We start from the raw sequence: 25,265 nt of genomic DNA, 5'->3' as shown, positions 1-25,265 counted from the left end.
AAGTTGTGTGCATTGTGTGCTTTGGAGAGAAAAAACATTTGGATTTTAAATTCCTTTTTTTAAGATACTATAATTTAAAAATAAACACCTGGATTTCATTTGTTACGGACCAGTTATCCAAGCAGTTAAATTATCCATTGTTGTTATACATATATTGATTGTCAAAAGTGTATAAAACGTGCAGAGTCTGAAATACTAGTATTTTTGGCATAATGTATTTTATGGAGTGGAGTGTTGGAGTGGAGTATTGGAGTGGAGTGTTGGAGTGAGATTTTGGAGTGAGATTTTGGAGTGAAATTTTTTGAGTGAGATTTTGGAGTGATTTTTTTTTTTTTGGTGAAATTTTAGAGTATATAGTATATTATTCTAGAAGTAGTAGAATGTCAGGGGGTTAAATGTTTTGTTTAATTTTGAACAAGTATTCATTAAAAATAAATAAATAAAAATTACAGAAAATTAAAGAACAATTGAAGGAAGGACACAAAGAAATTTTAGATCAGCACAACATTAAATACTAACATTTTTTACAATTATGTGTGGGACGACACACATTGATCTTAGCTTTCCGTCTGACTGTCTGTCTTTCCGTCTGTCTGTCCATCCAATAAATTTAGTTTTACTATGACAAGTTACAGATAAAGTTTAAATTCTGTTTCGGTCTGATACTTATGAGTTATGACCCTTGGACTTAGGAAATTAATTAATCAGTTCTCAACATTTTTATGCCCCACCTACGATAGTAGAGGGGCATTATGTTTTCTGGTCTGTATGTCCGTTCGTCTGTCCATCCGTTCGTTCGTTCGTCAGTCTGTCCAGTGAGTTTTGACTGCAACTAAACGGTCAACTGAACATAGAAAATAATAGTGCGAGTGGGGCATCCATGTACTATGGACACATTCTTGTTTATCACTATGCTTGGAGATGGTGATTTGAGTTTATCAAGTTAATAATCAATTTTCTGCTCTTTTTGTGTCATGCTTAAACATATTGATTTAATATTTGGTATACATATATATAGTGTTTATTCATATATTGGTACAACCCGCAAATGATTTGCATAATATATTATTACCTGAATCCTGTGATAACCCAGTTCACACGCAAAGAAATACTGCAACCATTTAAAGAACATTATAGTAAAATCTGCTGAAACTATATTCTTGTGTGTCAATTGATTCTAATGAATTGATAAATGTTTCTTCTAAGTTATCAATGTTCATAGTTGTGTACATCGACGTTACATCATGTGACCTCGTGTGACTCTATTTTATTAATGAGGTCTTTTGTATCTTGAATGTAAAAGTTATGCCTCTTCAATAATGGTTTTAAGATTAGACCCAGTAATCTTTCAATGCGTCTCGTGGGAGAGTTACACTTATTGATGATTGGTCGGTAAGGAATGTTTATGTTTCCAACTATTTGACCAGTTCGGAATGCCTCATTAATTATTTCTAGATTAATTTTATGAACTTTTGGAAGAAGGTACATGTGTCCGTGTTTTGATTCATTATTATTCCTCAAGAAATTATAATTAAGTTTGTGAATCTATTTCTTTTTTCCTATATAGATTTTCAACAATATCTTTTATAGATTTGACAACAACGTTAGTAGTTGGTTCATTTATTTTCAACTTTTATTAAATGCGGTTCCTTCAACCAACATACGTAATGAATCTCAAGACTTATATATTTTATTGAGACCATAATTATTATATGCCTTATAACTACAACTTAATAGTTTTGTAAATATTGAAATTTGACCAATCTCTCTTGTTAATATGTATCCACATATTGGAGATTTATCATATATATATATGATATTATATTACTATTGATGTATCTATACCAGTGCCTGTATTAAAAATCAGTGGCGGATCCAGAAATTTTCATCAGTGGGGGCCCACTGACTGACCTAAGAGGGGGCCCGCTCCAGTCACGCTTCAGTGATTCCCTATATAAGCAACAAATTGTTTTCCCTAAATCCGCCTCTGAAAATCACCATATTACCTATGATTTATATTTATAGCCCAGCCTGCTACGAAGGTTTAACCACACACCCCAGGTGTAACAATATTTTCTCAATGTAAATCCAGGAAATAACACTGTAATTGCAGTTCATCTTTTATTATTGTGTTCTATTGATACCGAAATGATAGCTAGGTAATACCAATTAATAACTTATTTTTTCATAAATCCAAATTTCATCTAAATTAAATTCAGAAAATGAAAATACTTTCATCATGTAAAATTCTCCTAATGAGGATGCTGCCAGATTCTTAAGAGATTGGGAAATCACAATGCTAAATAATTATATAACTCTTAGTTATGCATCAGTAGATCAGGAGAATTTGAAATTGTTTATAAAGGACTGTTGATATGAGGTCGTTCACATTATTATTCGAAACATTATTATTCGAATACTTCACTGCATGCAATTTTTTATTTCTATTTCAGTATAGTTTGTTTTTAAATTATTCACTACAAAATTTTTCATCAAATTTCACTCCAAAATCTCACTCCAAAAATTTCAATCCAAAATCTCACTCCAAAAGTTCACTCCAACACTCCACTCCAATACTCCACTCCAACACTCCACTCCATACAATACATTATGCCAGTATTTTTACTGTATCTGTCATACATTTCGCATATAGAATAATACATGAATAGTCGAAAAAAATACGATTTTTCTATATATATCGCATGCATTGTTTTGTATGGTCCACCTTTAATAGTGAGTCCCGGTTTTAGTTCATGTAACTGCAAATTATAACTCACTGTTTATTGTTTCTTTTTTATTTCCTTTTTATCACCTTGCCTTACCTGGCCCACATGCCTTTCTCATCATTTGGCGTCTGTCGTCCGTCGTCGTCGTTAACTTTTAAAAAATTCTTCTTCTCTGAAACTACTAGGCCAAAGTTAACCAAGCTTGGCCACAATCATCATTGGGTTATCAAGATATAAAAAAAAAAATTCCGATGACATTATGGCTGCCATGGCTAAAAATAGAACATAGGGGGTAAAACGTAGGTTTTGGCTTATGTATATATCTTAAACCAAAGCATTTAGAGCAACTCTGATGTTTATCAGGTCAAGATCTATCTGCCCTGAATTTTCAGACGAATCAGACAACCCGTTGATGGGTTACTGTCCTTGAATTGATAATTTTAAGAAAATTATGCAGTATTTGGTTATTATTTTGAATATTATAACAGATAGAGATAAACTGAAAACAGCAATAATGTACAACAAAATAAGATCTACAAATTAATCAACATGACCAAAATGGTCAATTTACCCCTTAAGGAGTTATTGCCTTTATAGTCAATTTAAAAAAAAAATTGTTTCGTGTAGTGTCTTTTACAAAAATCTAATTTAATCAAAGTTTACCACAATCATCATAAGGGTATATAGTTTTAATGTGTCTCATGACCCCGCCAACTGACCAACATGGCCGACATGGTCTAAAAATAGAACAAAGGGATAAAATGCAAGTTTAGTTTATTATTTTTTTAACCTTTATAATAAAATAGAGAAAATTTGAAAGGAGCAAAATTGTTCAGAATAATTAGCTGAACCAATTGTCCATATACATAAAAACTATTAGACACATTCTTATAGGAGTTATTGCTTATAAATGACAATTTTTTTTATCATTTATTTGTTCTCCATTTTTTTGCCTGTTATCATGAAAACTGTGATTTTTAGACAGGTACGAGATCAACAAACTGGAGATTTTTGTCATGAAGTCTGTTTTCGTCTACAATGTTGGAGAGTGTCCTTTTTTTCACAGGCACTTGTCTCAGAAAAAAATGTGCTATATACCTTAATATTAAGGTATATAGGAAACAAAATTCTGAGATAAGTGCCTGTGTTTTTTTATATGTACATATACCAAGGTAAACGACACAGTCTTTTTAAAGTCTCCTAGTTACATTTTCTTCTATACATAAATCCAATAGTACAGAAGATCCAATACAAAAAGACATTAGGTCACCGTACGGCCTTCAACAATGAGCAAAGACCATACCGCATAGTCAGCTATAATAGGCCCCGATAAGACAATGTAAAACAATTCAAACGAGAAAACTAACGGCCTTATTTATGTAAATAAATGAACGAAAAACAAATATGTAACATAAAAACAAACGACAACCACTGAATTACAGGCTCCTGACTTGGGACAGGCACATACATAAATAATGTGGCGGGGTTAAACATGTTAGCGGGATCCCAACCCTCCCCCTAACCTGGGACAGTGGTATAACAGTACAACATAAGAACGAACTATAAAAAAGATCTGCATTTCAAAGACTACGACCTTTTGGAAGTCCAAACAATACATCAGGAAAACAAAGATCAGGGTATATACCAGTAATGTTAAAGCTGTCCGTCTGCGTGACAGTGAATACTGGAGAGTAACGAAAACAGGTATGTGATTGCTCTCAAGTTTCCACCACAATTGTCTGAGGCGAATATGCAAAATCTTCTGGCCAATCCGTATTTCAAATGAATATCTCCTTGAAATGACTAAGTCTACTTGTGTCCAGAAAGAAATACAACAGTGGCACTTCAGATGGCTGGGGCATGTTCTCATGATGTCTGTTTCCAATATAACCAGGATAGCTTTAAGATAAACACCCCAGGGGAAAAAGACCAAGAGAAAGACCCAAAACCACCTTCCGTCGAACGATTTAAGCAGAACGGAAGGAGCTAAACATGACCCGGGGAGAAACCGAAACAAAGGTTAAAGACAGAACTGGTTGGCGAAATCTTGTGGCGACATCATGCTCCACCAGGAGCGAAGAGGGTAGGTAAAGGTACATGTAGGTATACAATCAATAGATCTTGTTTAAGAACTTTGCAAACATTGAAGATTTCATTTTGGAATTTTGCATCGTTGGCATCATAAACGATCAATCCGATTGTATATCTGGTGTTTAAAATTTCGTCAACTGTACATGACGTATTTCACAAAAGTTTTGCATGATGTTGCATGCTGTTCTGCTATTTAGAATTTACTAAACCGAAATCGGATAGTTGATGACTAAGACTTTTCAAACATTGTCCAGTCTCACGACTTCATTTAGTTTATCTTTTTCCATGGGTGAAATAATTTGAACCTCAGTTCGTGACCGATAGCTAAAAGTGTGAAATTTGTTTAAATATAATATTACAACGATATACTATATATATATTGAAATATTTTTGATAAAAAACGTTTTTATCCAACAAAGAGATATTGTATTTCACTTTAATAGAATAATAAAGCATTGTATAGTGCTACAAAACACGCAAAACACCCACCAAATTGGGAACATTATCACCAGGATACCATGAAATTGCAAATTTTTATAAAAGTTTAGTTCAGAGTAATTTTTAAACCGAGATGAAAGCTGTATTTTTTTTGCTGGTTGTAAAGGTTGTGTCCATACATGGACATGCTTTTCTAATGGATCCTCCTTACAGGGCTTATGCAGCTGGATACTCCACACCCCAAGGAATGAATTGTGGAGGGATATCGGTGAGTTTTTTTCATTTATTCGTTATGCGAAAAAGAAATGCACATATGCATGGGTAATACACTTTTCATAATAGTATTGTCTATTTTTACATTGGATTTGTTTTGGTTATGCAAAAGAAACTATATTTAACCAACAAATCTGGTTTTTTTTCATACTTACGCTGTCAGCAAATAGGTGACAATTTACCATAGCTGTGGGTATAGTTTTAAGTATACTGCCGAGATCATTCATGAGAAGAGAGAAAAGGGCCGGAGACAATGCACACATCATGCATTGTCTTAGGTCAAAGAATCTGTTTTCACCTTTTCTCAGCAGTGCTGAATTTGGTTTATTTCTTCACTGTGATTTTTAACAGTTTCCACCACTAACCTTGCACCGATGCTGTTATTTCATTTAGCACCTCGTCTTAAAATATCTTTCTTCTGAGAGGTCATACTAATTCTTTTAATATGGTGGGGAAACACTTTCTATGCATTAGATTTAAATTTGGTCCAACTATAAGTATGAATACTGAAGACATATACTCAGCTTTTGATAAAGGAAGATGTGGTATGAGTGCCAATGAGACAACTCTCCATTCAAGTCATGATTACCATTAAAGGTCAAAGTATAGCCTTCAACACAGAGCCTTGGCTCACACCGAACAGCAAGCTATAAAGGGACCAACAAATCGCTTGTGTAAAACCATTCAAACAGGAATTCAAATGTCTAATCTATATAAAAACGAGAACGGGTTTGGTGATACTCTTTACGGTAACAAGGTCGGTATGATAATAATAAAATTCTTAAGTGAATCAACAAGTGCATCACTGCCAAAATTTTAGAATTCACGAAGTACCACATCGATATCACCACTGGCTTTGATGGCTATTGTTTGGTTTTTTTTGGTAAATTTCTACCAACCATTTTTTTTTTAAATGATCGAATAAATTTCCTCAACTTCATACTACGAATTAGATTAACTGAAGAAACTACACCGAGAAAATCTAACAGGTCACTTAAACTAACATTTATATATTTTCATCCGTTAAAAGATAGCTTTTTAATTTGTTTGGGAACAGTAGTCGCTCTTTGGGCCTACAAATATTCCAGACTTTTACCTATATTGTAAACACATTTATCATAAGATTGCATCAATTTCAAAGTGTTTTTTTCTTCCGTAACACTAAACTAATTCTTTTATTTTCTATATTTATCAAGTGAATTTTTTATTTAAAGGCAAACTTTCAGCGATATTCTAAACGTTAAAATATCGAGATATTTAAAATTTAAATTTAAGTATTCGAAAAGGTAAAATATTGTGTTTAAAGTCAAAAACTCAAGATTTAAATTTCAGAATTTCTGACTTTGAGCTGGATGAAACATTTATGTTTACCAGTTTCCGTATACAATTCCGCAGAAATTGTCCAAAAAACACAATCTGTATTGAAATACCAAACAAATTGCATAGAAGGCTCCTTGAAATACTAGTATTGTTAAAGTTGTTCGACTAGTATGCATTTGGCAATCAGTATCATCGTTTAGAATCATATTCAAAACAGTGTAGCTGTGGCCATTGATTGACAACCTTAAATTATCCCATTGACTGGGGCAGATTAGGTGAACGTGTGTCCGTAACGACAACTGCTCACTACTTACTTATTATAGATTTTAAACTGTGGGGTCACCAAATGTTTTTAACGCCTTTAATATTAAAATAATTCGAAAAATTAATCAGGAATAACTTTATGTTTTGATTTATATTATTGATATAAATCAAAACATCGTGTTATTCCTGATTAGTTTTTCTAATTTCTATATTTAGGTGTTTAGAACCTTTTGTGACCCCACAGTTTAAGTGCCTTTAACAAGTACATAGTGAGCAGCGGTTTTTACAGACAAACGTTCACATAATCTGCCCCAGTCAATGGGATAATTTGAGGTCGTCAATCAATGGCCACAGCTACACTGTTTTGAATATGATTCTATTTACCAAATGACTGAAATGTGTTTTTTTTTTTTTGGTTTCTTTTTGTAATTCACTTGAACATTTTTCTTTTAGTTCTTTTAAAAAAAAAAATTACTATATAGTTTACAAAATGCTGTTTTCAGCTAGAATGACATGTGTTAAGTTGAGGCTTAGACAAAATGCTTCAGAAAGGAAAATAATAATCAAGTTGCGGTTCTTTGCTTACTCATGAATACGCTAGACTGATAAATATGTATCAATTCTGATCGATATGGGCTTTTAGCCTTTTCTGTCCCTTGAGCATAGGTACCAAGCCAGGGGACAGCACTCGTCAGTATAATTAATACGCGGGCAGTTCACAGCGCATTCATCATTGTATGAAAAAACTCGATGGCTAAAATCCGCCTAAAATTGTCACCTGATGCATCTCAATTGATTGATTGATTGTTGGTTGCTTAACGTCCAGTGGCAAATATTTCATGCATGTTCAAGACTGGAACAAGTTTTTAAACAATAAATACAATAGATAGGTTTTGTAAGAGGCCATCCGGGATTGCCACAGGAAACTTATGAGGAGGGTATATTGGATAGGGACAAAAATATTACCTTGCAACAGGCCATCTACGGATCCCTCAAAGAGTTGTTGCAAGGGTTTTTAACGTGCAAAGAGCGTGTCATTCTCTTTTCACGAAGCATCCGATTTAATACATCCCCATTCTGATCGGACGTGGCTGCAAACTTGATACATCCCTCACAGCCAAACAGAGGCCCACTTTGGCAAGCGTTTTATTGCTGGTCGGGAGAAGACCAAGTGACCATATTTAGTTTCCCCAGTCACACTTGGGGGTTAGACTGACGCATCTTAAGGATGTTCGCTTGTTATAATTTGGGATTTTTGTCAGATTTTCGGAACCATTTGAATGCCTTAAAAATTTTGCCATTGACCCCCATTTCTCATTTTATACATCTTTTATATGTATAATTATAAGCCATCTGTAAAAAATTTATTGAATCTTTGTTTTTGTTTAAATAGTTTTTGAGAACTTTAACTTGTCAATAATAAAGCTATGAAAAATCAAAAGAAAACATTTTCCCGCCAAATTTTCAATGGCTAATATATCGAAAACAAGAACATTGACCTGTATAATTTTTTTTGCCTATTTGGTTCCTTTATTATCCCTGTCAACATTTTCTAGTGTTATTAAAAGCTTGTAATTTTGAAACTGATTAACGAACTTCCTTAATAGATCTTAATACATAATCATGCGTAAATGACAAATACCACTTACATTTACTATCTTTGTGTGCAGTTTTCAAGTACGTGTATGTGTATTTTGTTTACTGGTTGATCAATTCCATCAGCAGATGGTAAAGTATTTTGTTAGCCGTAAGCATTGCCTATAAACCTATAAACCCTCATAGTCATCGTCCTTAATACTTTTAAGGAAAGTATTATTCATGGAAAGTTTGTCCAAAACAGGAAGTTCTGGTTTTGAACATAGATAGATATAAGAAGATGTGTATGAGTGCCAATGAGACAACTCTTCAACCAAGTCACAATTTATAAAAGTAAACCATTATAGTTCAAAGTATGGTCTTTTACACGGAGCCTTAGCTCACACCGAACAGCAAGCTATAAAGGGCCCCAAAATTTACGATTGTAAAACCATACAAACGGGAAAACCAACGGTCTTATCTATATAACAAAAACTAGTAAAGAGAAACACTTATGAACTACATCAATAAACGACAACTACTGAACATCAGATTCCTGACATAGGACCGGTGCAAATAATTGCAGCGGGTTTTAAACGTGTTAATGGTACCAAACCTTCACCCTTATCTGAACAATAATAGGTATATTCCCCTCTACCTGATATCCTGCATTTTCCGAGATATGTATACGAAGTGTTGGTTACACTTGATAAAAGATAAATCATGTTCTTGTTAACTTAATCTAATCAAAAAGTGATGATTTATATATTTATCTTCGAAATAAATGATGACCATAAACTTTTGTTTATTTAGCACCAATGGGATCGCAGTGGAGGTGTATGTGGTGTCTGTGGCGATGCTTATGGTGGAGTTCAAAATAACATGGCTGGTGGTAAATTTGCTACTGGTGCTGTCACGGCAACTTACAATCAAGGTCAGACTATCGATGTCACAGTCAAAATCACTGCAAACCATCTTGGATTCTTTAATTTCAGTCTGTGTGTAAACAACGACTTCACCAAGAAAATAACAGAAGAATGTCTGTCAAAACATCCTCTTACCATCACAGACCCAGACAATGGGTTCACTGGATTAGAATGGGACCTCCCTGGTCACGTCACCCTAAAAACTCTCAAACTACATCTACCAGCCAATGTGCACTGTACACAATGTGTACTAAGATGGTACTGGAAAGGAGGTATTTACAAATAACAGTTATCCTCGATGACACCATTTTCGCTAGCCAAGGGTTACGATCCACTTCCCTCCTGTGGAGAGGAGGGAAGTGGGTCGTAACCCTTGGCTAGCAAAGATGCGATGACACGTATGATCAGTAACAAAGTGATCATGGATATAACACACATCTGTCTTCGATGACATAGGTGATCGGTAAAAAATAGATCATGAATATCACACACGTCTGTCAAAATAACAGTTAGTATCCTCGATGACATATGTCATCAGTAAAAATAGATCATTGATATCACACATATCAGTCAAAATAACAGTTAATATCCTTGATGACATATGTTATCAGTAAAAATAGATCATTGATTTCACACATATCAGTCAAAATTACAGGTAATATCCTTGACATATGTTATCAGTAGAAATAGATCATTGATATCACACATATCAGTCAAAATTACAGTTAATATCCTTGATAACATGTGTTATCGGTAAAAATAGGTCATTGATTTCACATATATCAGTCAAAATTACAGGTAATATCCTTGACATATGTTATCAGTAGAAATAGATCATTGATATCACACATATCAGTCAAAATTACAGTTAATATCCTTGATAACATGTGTTATCGGTAAAAATAGATTATTGCTATCACACATATCAGTCAAAATAACAGTTAATACACTATTGCTTTCGTTCCCCATTTGTATTCACATTTTTTTTTTTAAATTTATGCTTACCGTCCATTGGCATATATTTGATACAAGGACGGGAACCAAAACTTATATTGCTGTACCCAATGATATCTTTAGCTATTTGCAATCACGAAATGAGGTAGAGGTGGCACAGTTTTTTTGCCAAGTTCTTTTTTAGTCTTTTAACCTAAGATCTTTTTTATGAAATAGACAAGTTTAACTTTGACACTGAAAGCTATCGTACATGTATAATTTGAATTAAAAACGTAAGAAGGTTCGAGTGCTGTTAAACTGAATAACGAGTGTTATTTTAATTTGGGATTTTGAATTGGTTTGCTATCTTTTCAGGAAATAATTGGGGTAGAGATCCTGTTACTGGTGTAGGCTGTAAGGGATGTGCAGAAAAACAGGAATGTTTCGTCAACTGTGCTGACATAGAAATTGTTAGTAATGGACAACCTGCACCAACCGCCCAACCAGCTGCCACAACCAAAGCCACTAACTCAAATAATGTTGGTGATGGAGCAGGTGGATGTGCAGGCACGGTGGCACCCCGACCAGTAAACGGCAAACAATGTACAGCAAAAGATCCCAGTCTACAAGATGAGGCTCGTTGGTGTCAGAAAATGTGCTCCGAAACTCCGTTGTGTCCAACATCCCACTGTGTTTGCATGTAGAATTGAATTATGACCAGAGACAAAACAACAATAATCAGTCTATGTCAATTTCTGTTATAACCATATATCTTAGAATTATATCTCCAGGAAAACGTTTCACAGATTGACCAAATACATTGATTACTTTTCCCCCTCATTTGTAATGTTTTCAGTTACCGATCACAAATTCATATTTGCCTCTTTACTGTCTTTACCTTTATATACAGAAAAATGGCAAATCTCTTATTTTCTGTCTTGTTTTTGGATTTTAGTTCTGTGAGGTCTTAATTTTTTTTAGCACATTCTCTTATTTTTTCCGTTTATTTCATATTACAACAAATTGGACATAATATACTTCTTGTCACTTATGTTAGATGACTTATCTACTGAAACATCTTAAAATGTCATATGAAAAAGACAGCTAAATCTTCTTATAAAATATTTTTCTGGATTTTAATTTTTCTTAATGTCTATGATATAATATATATATATATATATATATATATATACTTGGTGGAAATATGCCTTTTCGATAAGTGCTTAAATGTGTGCATATATATTTGTCCTATATTACTTAAGAACTCCACTGGTATTAGAATATATATCATTATGTGCATTAAATCTTGCATTTTCAGGGTACAGTTTAAAAAAGGGTTAGAAGTGATGCCAATCCACTAGAAACAAAATGGCGTGGATGTAGGCACGTATAGTCACAGTGCGGTCTCGATAGTATACCACTAGAACACACCCGTGTTAAATGGAAAACAAACTTCATTTAAAAAAAATTAAATAGGAGAAAATAAAATGAAATACTTATAGACTTCCTGTCATTCTCGTCAAGATTACAGCAGTGCTTGGTCGCACCGTCGGATTTTAATAATTGATATACTGTGGATTCATTATTATTCGTGGAGATCGTGCGTAAAGATGAACCACGAATTTAGATGTCCAACGAATTACAAATTTTCGATAGGATTGTATGCAGACTTTTCCTAAACCATGAAATATCCACGAACATACAATAGTTCTTCAATCCGCGAACATTAGTATACATATACATATATCCACGCATAAAAAATGAATCCATAGTATACAGGTCGAATTTAGGGTTTTCAAAAGGAGTTATGGAGTATAGGTTAATATCGACAATCTAACAATAAAAAATCATTTCATATCCTTTCTTTTCCTAATGGCTCGTTATTCAGATGTTGTCGTCGGTTGCTGTTTGTCATATTTGTTTTTCTGTTTTGTTGTTAGCATTAATTATAGCCGGTTGATTTTGAATTTGTATGACCTATTTATGGGCATTATGTTTTCTGGTCTGTGCGTCCGTTCGTTCGTCCGTCCCGCTTCAGGTTAAAGTTTTTGGTCGAGGTAGTTTTTGATGAAGTTGAAGTCCAATCAACTTGAAACTTAGTACACACGTTCCTTATGATATGATCTTTCTACTTTTAATGCCAAATTAGAGATTTTATCCCATTTTCACGGTCCACTGTACATAGAAAATGATAGTGCGGATGGGGCATCCGAGTACTTGGGACATTCTTGTTTCTCAATAATTTTAAACCGGGGCCTTTTATAGTTTACTTATTGGTATTGGTGTAAATCAATGTTGAAGGCCATACAGGGTGCCTGTTCAATATGACAAGTTCTGAATAATGTCGAATCTTCAAAATTTATCCCAAATTAGATTTTTTTTTGTCGGCAATCTGTCTGAAAATTAGAGATCTCACATACTTATCTTAGTGCCAAAGCGATATCATATACCAAAAATGCAAGCCTCATACCAAGGATTTGTATAGTAAGACTATACAAATCCTTGCTCATACTACGGTCAAAATCCATTTCAAAGTGCCGAAGTTTCGTAGTGCTAAAAAGTACAATTGCTATGCCATATATGTAAATGAATACCTCCTTTTCTGAATATGTAAGCGATGTCATATATATACCACGGATGTTTTTCTTTTCTGTGTGTTTCAATGATGACATAATATACCAGTGACACACCACAGGCACATGTGTAAGAAAAAAAGTTTCTACATTCCGTACTAAAACGGTAGGCACTTAAAGTTAACCATCGAGAGACGTTAACCACCGAGAGTCGGTTTTTAGACCCGCCCAGTGCACCTAAGCACGCCTACTTTTGGAGCTCTTTAGTATGAAGATAAGAAAAATATACGAAATTACGGAACTGTGTACCTTGTTTTATCCTTGTTGTTGGTGTTTATTGCGCATGCGCACAAAGCACGGTGATAGTTACGGTTACTGACTCAGGAACCTTGTATATTATATACCTCGGTTTACAGACGTTTAATGGATCCCTGTTGTGTTCACTTATCGATACACTATGATGGAATTACGGACCAGTTTAACATAAACATGGTAAATAGATAGACAGCTGATAATCATAATTGATTAAGAAATAACCTGGAAGAAGAAATGAGTTAACTATTGATTATAACAGAGACGAGAATCAATGCCATCGCGTTTGTTCTTCTAAAAAAAGCAGGAACATTGGAGTTTATGGTTAGATTTTAAATATTTCTTGTCTCCAAACTGGGTAAATTTGATATAATAGTAACAACAACCCCCCCCTTTTTTTTTTTTAAATAACTCGAGAACCACACATCGCGCTCGCTTAACAAAGTAACAATAAGAAATAATTATTGTTAGTTTCAAGAATAATTAATCGTCAAAACTTATCCCCTCCCCGACATCAAAGGAAGTTAAATGTATTATCCCAAAATTAGACCAAATTATTATGATATAAGGACGTCTTGACAGGCTATTATTTTATTTTGTTTTGTTGGGTTTTTTTTGCTTTGACGTCATCCTCCTGTATGAAAAAAACATAATAGACCCCCCCCCCCCCCCCCCCCCCCCTTTTTCCCCATAATATAGTTTTTTAAGAAGTCATAATTATTTGGACTACCCCTGAATATATTTCAGACAGACTCTTCTCTAAAAAAATGTAAACATGATTTGAGAGAAATCTTTGGAATAGTTTTTTAAATGATTTAATTATTATGTCATGTATATAATTAACATTAACATAGTTATAAACTGAGACTACTCGTTAGTATAACACATAGTGTTATAGTAGTCTCAGCTATAAACTTTCCATTGTATTGACCAATATGACTAACTCATATGCTCTTTCCCATAAATGTCACAATATCAATATATTACAGTTAAACTGATAGTTTGATGACATTGTTTAAGACTATTGACCTCAGGTCAGCCTAGACTGAGTTTAAAACTGTAATTTATTCATTAAAACAGTTCAAGACATGTACCTTCTGAAATGTGATTGCATCAAAATTAAACCTAAGGCACAACATACTTACATGTAGTGTGCAGGAAGTGCCACCAAATAAATACTGATTTGTAAAATTAGATGATGATATTTGTGAAGTCAGAGATATTATACATGTAGCTAGTTATAACTGGTTTTAGATATAAATCTGAGTAAAAGGTTGATTTATATGTGCTCTTTCATGTTTAGATTATAATTTAAATTTAATCTTTTGAAGTTTTTTTCATAATATTAAGACATTAAAATCACAATTATTTATTTATACACAAAAAAATAATTTTTGTCCTTTTTTAGTTGAATGACTGTACACAAACATTATACACACATAATTTTGATAATTCTGTAATGTTTTTTTTTCTATAGCCCCAGAATGAGACAAAAGACTTATTAATCCAGATTTACAAAAAATAGAAATAGTTCAGCTACCATAAGACTGCTATGACAAAAATTCTGCAGTTTCCAGAATTTGAGGTAGAGTATAGTTAGGAATAGTTTGATTATGCAGATGCTTAGTTTGCCATAAACAATTATGCCCTTGATACAAAAGCAGAGGAAACAAAATGAAAAAAGTAATCATTATTACCTAGTCATATACTGTAAATAGAAAAAGAGAAAAGCACTGGTTATGATTTGGTATTTTTAATAGCATTATCATTTGTCCATAACTTGGAATATATACTGGATTGAGCTTGACATTTATTTAATATCATTGACACATGGTTGCAAGAAATGAAAGATGGTAATTTAAACCTAGCAATTTTATTAAGATTTAAAAAAAAAGCTTTTGATTTGGTAGAATATGACTTTCTTTGTTTAAAGCTCGACATGTATGGATTTAGTCAGACTACTGTTAGTTTTTTTAAGTCGTACCTGAATAACAAAAGGTATACATTTGTAATGTTAACTCTGAACAACAACATGTAAAATTTGGTGTTCCCCAATGTTCTATACCTTGTCCTCTATTGTTTGTGCTATTTATAAATGACCTTCCCTTGTGCATTAAAAATTGTGAAACAGACCTATATCGTTGTATATGCTGATGACACCAATATTCATAAATCAGGGGGAAACATCTAGAAAATATAAATGATGATGTTCAAGAAGATTTATACAGGGTTGAAGAGTGGTGTAAAATGAATAACATGTTCATAGATGCAAATGAAACAAAATGTTTGATTACTGGAACAAAGCAGAAACTATTCAGACTTTTCAACCAAACTTGATAATAAATTAAAGTATTACAAAATTCTTCATGTGAAAAAATATTAGTTTCAAAATTGACAGCCCACTAAGTAACTGGAGAAATCAAATTGACCAAGGTTGTGCTAATATATCATCCAGAATATACCATCTTTCTATACATTTTTTTTTATATAACTGCAAGAAAACATAATACAATGGGTGTTCTGCCCCTAATTGACTACTGTTGTATTATTTGGGATGAATGTAAAAATTGAGGGATAACAAGAATTTTAAAAATCCAAAAAAAGGGCAACATGATAAATTCTAGATGCAGATCCATTATCCCTCTTGGTATATAGGAGCACTATATTCTATGTTAACCTCCGACAGTAGGTATAAACAAATACTGTTGATAGACGGTATATAGGAGCACTATATTCCATGTTAACCACCGACGGTAGGTATAGACAAATACTGGTGATAGACAGTATATAGGAGCACTATATTCTATGTTAACCACTGACAGTAGGTATAGCCAAATACTGTTGATAGACGGTATATAGGACCACTATATCTTATGTTAACCACCGACGGTAGGTATAGACACATACTGGTGATAGATGGTATATAGGAGCACTATATTGTATGTTAACCACCGACGGTAGGTATAAACAAATACTGTTGATAGACGGTATATAGGAGCACTATATTGTATGTTAACCACCGACGGTAGGTATAGACAAATACTGTTGATAGACGGTATATAGGAGCACTATATTGTATGTTAACTACCGACAGTATGTATAGACAAATACTGTTGATAGACGGTATATAGGAGCACTATATTGTATGTTAACTACCGACAGTAGGTATAGACAGATACTATTGATAGACGGTATATAGGAGCACTATATTGTATGTTAACCACCGACGGTAGGCATAGACAAATACTGTTGATAGATGGTATATAGGAGCACTATATTGTATGTTAACTACCGACGGTAGGTATAGACAAATACTGTTGATAGATGGTATATAGGAGCACTATATTGTATGTTAACCACCGACAGTAGGTATAGACAAATACTGTTGATAGATGGTATATAGGAGCACTATATTGTATGTTAACTACCGACGGTAGGTATAGACAAATACTGTTGATAGATGGTATATAGGAGCACTATATTGTATGTTAACTACCGACAGTAGGTATAGACACATACTGTTACTAGACGGTATATAGGAGCACTATATTGTATGTTAACCACCGACGGTAGGTATAGACACATACTGTTACTAGACGGTATATAGGAGCACTACATTGTATGTTAACCACCGACGGTAGGTATAGACAAATACTGTTGATAGACGGTATATGGGAGCACTATATTGTATGTTAACCACCGACAGTAGGTATAGACAAATACTGTTGATAGACGGTATATATAGGAGCACTATATTGTATGTTAACTACCGACAGTAGGTATAGACAAATACTGTTGATAGACGATATATAGGAGCACTATATTGTATGTTAACCACCGACGGTAGGTATAGACAAATACTGTTGATAGACGGTATATACATTGTAGGAGCACTATATTGTATGTTAACCACCGACGGTAGGTATAAACAAATACTGTTGATAGATGGTATATAGGAGCACTATATTGTATGTTAACTACCGACAGTAGGTATAGACAAATACTGTTGATAAACGGTATATGGGAGCACTATATTGTATGTTAACCACCGACGGTAGGTAAAAACAAATACTGGTGATAGACGGTATATAGGAGCACTATATTGTATGTTAACCACTGACGGTAGGTATAGCCAAATACATTTTATAGACGGTATATAGGAGCACTATATCTTATGTTAACCACCGACGGTAGGTATAGACAAATACTGGTGATAGACGGTATATAGGAGCAACTACCGACAGTAGGTATAGACAGATACTGTTGATAGACGGTATCAAAGAGCACTATATTGTATGTTAACTACCGACAGTAGGTATAGACAAATACTGTTGATAGACGGTATATAGGAGCACTATATTGTATGTTAACTACCGACGGTAGGTATAGACAAATACTGTTGATAGACGATATATGGGAGCTCTATATTGTATGTTAACCACCGACGGTAGGTATAGACAAATACTGTTGATAGACGGTATATAGGAGCACTATATTGTATGTTAACTACCGACAGTAGGTATAGACAAATACTGTTGATAAACGGTATATGGGAGCACTATATTGTATGTTAACCACCGACGGTAGGTAAAAACAAATACTGGTGATAGACGGTATATAGGAGCACTATATTGTATGTTAACCACTGACGGTAGGTATAGCCAAATACATTTTATAGACGGTATATAGGAGCACTATATTGTATGTTAACTACCGACAGTAGGTATAGACAAATACTGTTGATAGACGGTATATGGGAGCACTATATTGTATGTTAACCACCGACGGTAGGTATAGACAAATACTGTTGATAGACGGTATATACATTGTAGGAGCACTATATTGTATGTTAACCACCGACGGTAGGTATAAACAAATACTGTTGATAGATGGTATATAGGAGCACTATATTGTATGTTAACTACCGACAGTAGGTATAGACAAATACTGTTGATAAACGGTATATGGGAGCACTATATTGTATGTTAACCACCGACGGTAGGTAAAAACAAATACTGGTGATAGACGGTATATAGGAGCACTATATTGTATGTTAACCACTGACGGTAGGTATAGCCAAATACATTTTATAGACGGTATATAGGAGCACTATATCTTATGTTAACCACCGACGGTAGGTATAGACAAATACTGGTGATAGACGGTATATAGGAGCAACTACCGACAGTAGGTATAGACAGATACTGTTGATAGACGGTATCAAAGAGCACTATATTGTATGTTAACCACCGACGGTAGGTATAGACAAATACTGTTGATAGACGGTATATGGGAGCACTATATTGTATGTTAACCACCGACAGTAGGTATAGACAAATACTGTTGATAGACGGTATATATAGGAGCACTATATTGTATGTTAACTACCGACAGTAGGTATAGACAAATACTGTTGATAGACGATATATAGGAGCACTATATTGTATGTTAACCACCGACGGTAGGTATAGACAAATACTGTTGATAGACGGTATATACATTGTAGGAGCACTATATTGTATGTTAACCACCGACGGTAGGTATAAACAAATACTGTTGATAGATGGTATATAGGAGCACTATATTGTATGTTAACTACCGACAGTAGGTATAGACAAATACTGTTGATAAACGGTATATGGGAGCACTATATTGTATGTTAACCACCGACGGTAGGTAAAAACAAATACTGGTGATAGACGGTATATAGGAGCACTATATTGTATGTTAACCACTGACGGTAGGTATAGCCAAATACATTTTATAGACGGTATATAGGAGCACTATATCTTATGTTAACCACCGACGGTAGGTATAGACAAATACTGGTGATAGACGGTATATAGGAGCAACTACCGACAGTAGGTATAGACAGATACTGTTGATAGACGGTATCAAAGAGCACTATATTGTATGTTAACTACCGACAGTAGGTATAGACAAATACTGTTGATAGACGGTATATAGGAGCACTATATTGTATGTTAACTACCGACGGTAGGTATAGACAAATACTGTTGATAGACGATATATGGGAGCTCTATATTGTATGTTAACCACCGACGGTAGGTATAGACAAATACTGTTGATAGACGGTATATAGGAGCACTATATTGTATGTTAACTACCGACAGTAGGTATAGACAAATACTGTTGATAAACGGTATATGGGAGCACTATATTGTATGTTAACCACCGACGGTAGGTAAAAACAAATACTGGTGATAGACGGTATATAGGAGCACTATATTGTATGTTAACCACTGACGGTAGGTATAGCCAAATACATTTTATAGACGGTATATAGGAGCACTATATTGTATGTTAACTACCGACAGTAGGTATAGACAAATACTGTTGATAGACGGTATATGGGAGCACTATATTGTATGTTAACCACCGACGGTAGGTATAGACAAATACTGTTGATAGACGGTATATACATTGTAGGAGCACTATATTGTATGTTAACCACCGACGGTAGGTATAAACAAATACTGTTGATAGATGGTATATAGGAGCACTATATTGTATGTTAACTACCGACAGTAGGTATAGACAAATACTGTTGATAAACGGTATATGGGAGCACTATATTGTATGTTAACCACCGACGGTAGGTAAAAACAAATACTGGTGATAGACGGTATATAGGAGCACTATATTGTATGTTAACCACTGACGGTAGGTATAGCCAAATACATTTTATAGACGGTATATAGGAGCACTATATCTTATGTTAACCACCGACGGTAGGTATAGACAAATACTGGTGATAGACGGTATATAGGAGCAACTACCGACAGTAGGTATAGACAGATACTGTTGATAGACGGTATCAAAGAGCACTATATTGTATGTTAACCAGCGACGGTAGGTATAGACAAAATACTGTTGATAGACGGTATATAGGAGCACTATATTGTATGTTAACCACCGACGGTAGGTATAGACAAATACTGTTGATAGACGGTATATACATTGTAGGAGCACTATATTGTATGTTAACCACCGACGGTAGGTATAAACAAATACTGTTGATAGATGGTATATAGGAGCACTATATTGTATGTTAACTACCGACAGTAGGTATAGACAAATACTGTTGATAAACGGTATATGGGAGCACTATATTGTATGTTAACCACCGACGGTAGGTAAAAACAAATACTGGTGATAGACGGTATATAGGAGCACTATATTGTATGTTAACCACTGACGGTAGGTATAGCCAAATACATTTTATAGACGGTATATAGGAGCACTATATCTTATGTTAACCACCGACGGTAGGTATAGACAAATACTGGTGATAGACGGTATATAGGAGCAACTACCGACAGTAGGTATAGACAGATACTGTTGATAGACGGTATATAGGAGCACTATATTGTATGTTAACCAGCGACGGTAGGTATAGACAAATACTGTTGATAGACGGTATATAGGAGCACTATATTGTATGTTAACCACCGACAGTAGGTATAGACAAATACTGTTGATAGATGGTATATAGGAGCACTATATTGTATGTTAACTACCGACGGTAGGTATAGATAAATACTGTTGATAGACGGCATATAGGAGCACTATATTGTATGTTAACTACCGACGGTAGGTATAGACAAATACTGTTGATAGACTGTATATAGGAGCACTATAGTGTATGTTAACTACCGACAGTAGGTATAGACAAATACTGTTGATAGACGGTATATAGGAGCACTATATTGTATGTTAACCACCGACGGTAGGTATAAACAAATACTGTTGATAGATGGTATATAGGAGCACTATATTGTATGTAAACTACCGACGGTAGGTATAGACAAATACTGTTGATAGATGGTATATAGGAGCACTATATTGTATGTTAACTACCGACGGTAGGTATAGACAAATACTGTTGATAGACGGTATATAGGAGCACTATATTGTATGTTAACTACCGACAGTAGGTATAGACACATACTGTTACTAGACGGTATATAGGAGCACTATATTGTATGTTAACCACCGACGGTAGGTATAGATAAATACTGTTGATAGACGGTATATGGGAGCACTATATTGTATGTTAACCACCGACGGTAGGTATAGACATATACTGTTGATAGATGGTATATAGGAGCACTATATTGTATGTTAACCACCGACGGTAGGTATAGATAAATACTGTTGATAGACGGTATATGGGAGCACTATATTGTATGTTAACCACCGACGGTAGGTATAGACAAATACTGGTGATAGACGGTATATAGGAGCAACTACCGACAGTAGGTATAGACAGATACTGTTGATAGACGGTATCAAAGAGCACTATATTGTATGTTAACCAGCGACGGTAGGTATAGACAAATACTGTTGATAGACGGTATATAGGAGCACTATATTGTATGTTAACCACCGACAGTAGGTATAGACAAATACTGTTGATAGATGGTATATAGGAGCACTATATTGTATGTTAACTACCGACGGTAGGTATAGATAAATACTGTTGATAGACGGCATATAGGAGCACTATATTGTATGTTAACTACCGACGGTAGGTATAGACAAATACTGTTGATAGACTGTATATAGGAGCACTATAGTGTATGTTAACTACCGACAGTAGGTATAGACAAATACTGTTGATAGACGGTATATAGGAGCACTATATTGTATGTTAACCACCGACGGTAGGTATAAACAAATACTGTTGATAGATGGTATATAGGAGCACTATATTGTATGTAAACTACCGACGGTAGGTATAGACAAATACTGTTGATAGATGGTATATAGGAGCACTATATTGTATGTTAACTACCGACGGTAGGTATAGACAAATACTGTTGATAGACGGTATATAGGAGCACTATATTGTATGTTAACTACCGACAGTAGGTATAGACACATACTGTTACTAGACGGTATATAGGAGCACTATATTGTATGTTAACCACCGACGGTAGGTATAGATAAATACTGTTGATAGACGGTATATGGGAGCACTATATTGTATGTTAACCACCGACGGTAGGTATAGACATATACTGTTGATAGATGGTATATAGGAGCACTATATTGTATGTTAACTACCGACAGTAGGTATAGACAAATACTGTTGATAGCCATCAACGGTATATGGGAGCACTATATTGTATGTTAACCACCGACGGTAGGTATAGGCAAATACTGTTGATAGACGGTATATAGGAGCACTATATTGTATGTTAACCACCAACGGTAGGTATAGACAAATACTGTTGATAGACTGTATATAGGAGCACTATATTGTATGTTAACTACCGACGGTAGGTATAGACAAATACTGTTGATAGACGGTATATACATTGTAGGAGCACTATATTGTATGTTAACCACCGACGGTAGGTATAAACAAATACTGTTGATAGATGGTATATAGGAGCACTATATTGTATGTTAACTACCGACAGTAGGTATAGACAAATACTGTTGATAAACGGTATATGGGAGCACTATATTGTATGTAAACCACCGACGGTAGGTAAAAACAAATACTGGTGATAGACGGTATATAGGAGCACTATATTGTATGTTAACCACTGACGGTAGGTATAGCCAAATACATTTTATAGACGGTATATAGGAGCACTATATCTTATGTTAACCACCGACGGTAGGTATAGACAAATACTGGTGATAGACGGTATATAGGAGCAACTACCGACAGTAGGTATAGACAGATACTGTTGATAGACGGTATCAAAGAGCACTATATTGTATGTTAACCAGCGACGGTAGGTATAGACAAATACTGTTGATAGACGGTATATAGGAGCACTATATTGTATGTTAACCACCGACAGTAGGTATAGACAAATACTGTTGATAGATGGTATATAGGAGCACTATATTGTATGTTAACTACCGACGGTAGGTATAGATAAATACTGTTGATAGACGGCATATAGGAGCACTATATTGTATGTTAACTACCGACGGTAGGTATAGACAAATACTGTTGATAGACGGTATATAGGAGCACTATATTGTATGTTAACTACCGACAGTAGGTATAGACAAATACTGTTGATAGACGGTATATAGGAGCACTATATTGTATGTTAACCACCGACGGTAGGTATAAACAAATACTGTTGATAGATGGTATATAGGAGCACTATATTGTATGTAAACTACCGACGGTAGGTATAGACAAATACTGTTGATAGATGGTATATAGGAGCACTATATTGTATGTTAACTACCGACGGTAGGTATAGACAAATACTGTTGATAGACGGTATATAGGAGCACTATATTGTATGTTAACTACCGACAGTAGGTATAGACACATACTGTTACTAGACGGTATATAGGAGCACTATATTGTATGTTAACCACCGACGGTAGGTATAGATAAATACTGTTGATAGACGGTATATGGGAGCACTATATTGTATGTTAACCACCGACGGTAGGTATAGACATATACTGTTGATAGATGGTATATAGGAGCACTATATTGTATGTTAACTACCGACAGTAGGTATAGACAAATACTGTTGATAGCCATCAACGGTATATGGGAGCACTATATTGTATGTTAACCACCGACGGTAGGTATAGGCAAATACTGTTGATAGACGGTATATAGGAGCACTATATTGTATGTTAACCACCAACGGTAGGTATAGACAAATACTGTTGATAGACTGTATATAGGAGCACTATATTGTATGTTAACTACCGACGGTAGGTATAGACAAATACTGTTGATAGACGGTATATAGGAGCACTATATTGTATGTTAACTACCGACAGTAGGTATAGACAAATACTTTTTATAGACGGTATATAGGAGCACTATATCTTATGTTAACCACCGATGGTAGGTATAGACAAATACTGTTGATATACGGTATATAGGAGTATTGTATTTTATGTCAAACATCGACGATAGGTATGGACAAAATCCGACAAATACTGTATACAGACAGTGTATAGAAGTACTGTATTGTATGGTAAACACTGACGGTTGTAATGGACAATTTCTGTATCATGCATCAATTGTAAATAAAAGTATCATGTGAGTGACACAGGCTCATTGAAGCCTCTAGTTTTGATATTATTAATGTGGAGATCTGGTCTAATTTATCATTTTCTCTATTACATGCATGATAACTGCAACAATTGAATTGAAATAAAAGTGATAATATTTCTGTTGTAGGTTATCAAGATTTAGTGTTTCCATACAAGTGATAAAGATTGAACAACAAAAACATCTCAAACTTTACAGGACAGAGTAGACTTTTTTCACTGTGCTTAGTTTTGTCTTTATGTCTAAATTATGATACCTTTTAAAAAAACCAATAAAATATGGAATAACATTTATTTCTATCTTATAAAGTGGAGTGAGAAATAAGGAGTCATTGAAAACATAAGAATATATTGCTATCATATATTGCAATATTGCAGATCAGCAGCCCATACATTTGCTATAGCACATAAATATGGGACCAACAATTTCAAGTTGCCTTTTAAAAAAGACCTTATTAATGTTATGCGAGATACCACCAAAGACCACTAGGTGTTGATCAAATGATATTGTAAATAAGAGGGTTGTCCAAAATATTTCCAACAGCTGTTTGATATACACTACCTTAATCAAACCACAATGGTAAAAAACAGTTTTGGTCAGTCTTAAAAGAAGCAAATATAATTTAGAAAAAGTGCAAGCTGTTGATAAAAACTACAAATAACTGCCAGTCCTAAATGTGGGTGGAGATTACCATTTAGCACAAATGAGTTTCTGGACTAAAGAAAGTAATTTCGGCACAAACCGATTATACCCTTTC

The 25,265-nt window shown here is 34.5% G+C and overlaps 1 protein-coding gene and 1 long non-coding RNA gene across 2 annotated transcripts; both read left to right on the top strand.

The window, feature by feature from the left end:
- The first annotated feature begins 5,358 nt into the window (after positions 1-5,358).
- Positions 5,359-11,681, top strand: LOC139487813 (uncharacterized). The gene is made up of 3 exons (XM_071272944.1): positions 5,359-5,523; positions 9,501-9,885; positions 10,922-11,681. Exons 1-3 carry the CDS (start codon positions 5,389-5,391, stop codon positions 11,248-11,250), a joined length of 849 nt encoding a protein of 282 aa, XP_071129045.1. The 5' UTR covers positions 5,359-5,388; the 3' UTR covers positions 11,251-11,681.
- Positions 11,682-13,740: 2,059 nt separating this feature from the next.
- LOC139487812 (uncharacterized) lies at positions 13,741-24,797 on the top strand. Its single transcript, XR_011655879.1, has 3 exons — positions 13,741-13,755; positions 14,909-15,016; positions 24,638-24,797. It is a non-coding gene; the product is annotated as an uncharacterized lncRNA (long non-coding RNA).
- The last annotated feature ends 468 nt before the right edge of the window (positions 24,798-25,265 follow it).

The sequence above is a fragment of the Mytilus edulis genome, chromosome 9 (genome assembly GCF_963676685.1).
Source record: "Mytilus edulis chromosome 9, xbMytEdul2.2, whole genome shotgun sequence".
Lineage (NCBI taxonomy): Eukaryota > Metazoa > Mollusca > Bivalvia > Mytilida > Mytilidae > Mytilus > Mytilus edulis.
The sequence above is the reverse complement of the archived record's forward strand: the minus strand, read 5'-3'. Positions and strand labels throughout refer to the sequence as shown.

Coding starts and splice junctions, on each gene's coding strand:
- LOC139487813 (XM_071272944.1), top strand. CDS start 5,389: ATGAAAGCTGTATTTTTTTTGCTGGTTGTAAAGGTTGTGTCCATACAT. Junction 5,524..9,500: donor TGAATTGTGGAGGGATATCG/GTGAGTTTTTTT, acceptor TTGTTTATTTAG/CACCAATGGGATCGCAGTGG. Junction 9,886..10,921: donor AAGATGGTACTGGAAAGGAG/GTATTTACAAAT, acceptor CTATCTTTTCAG/GAAATAATTGGGGTAGAGAT.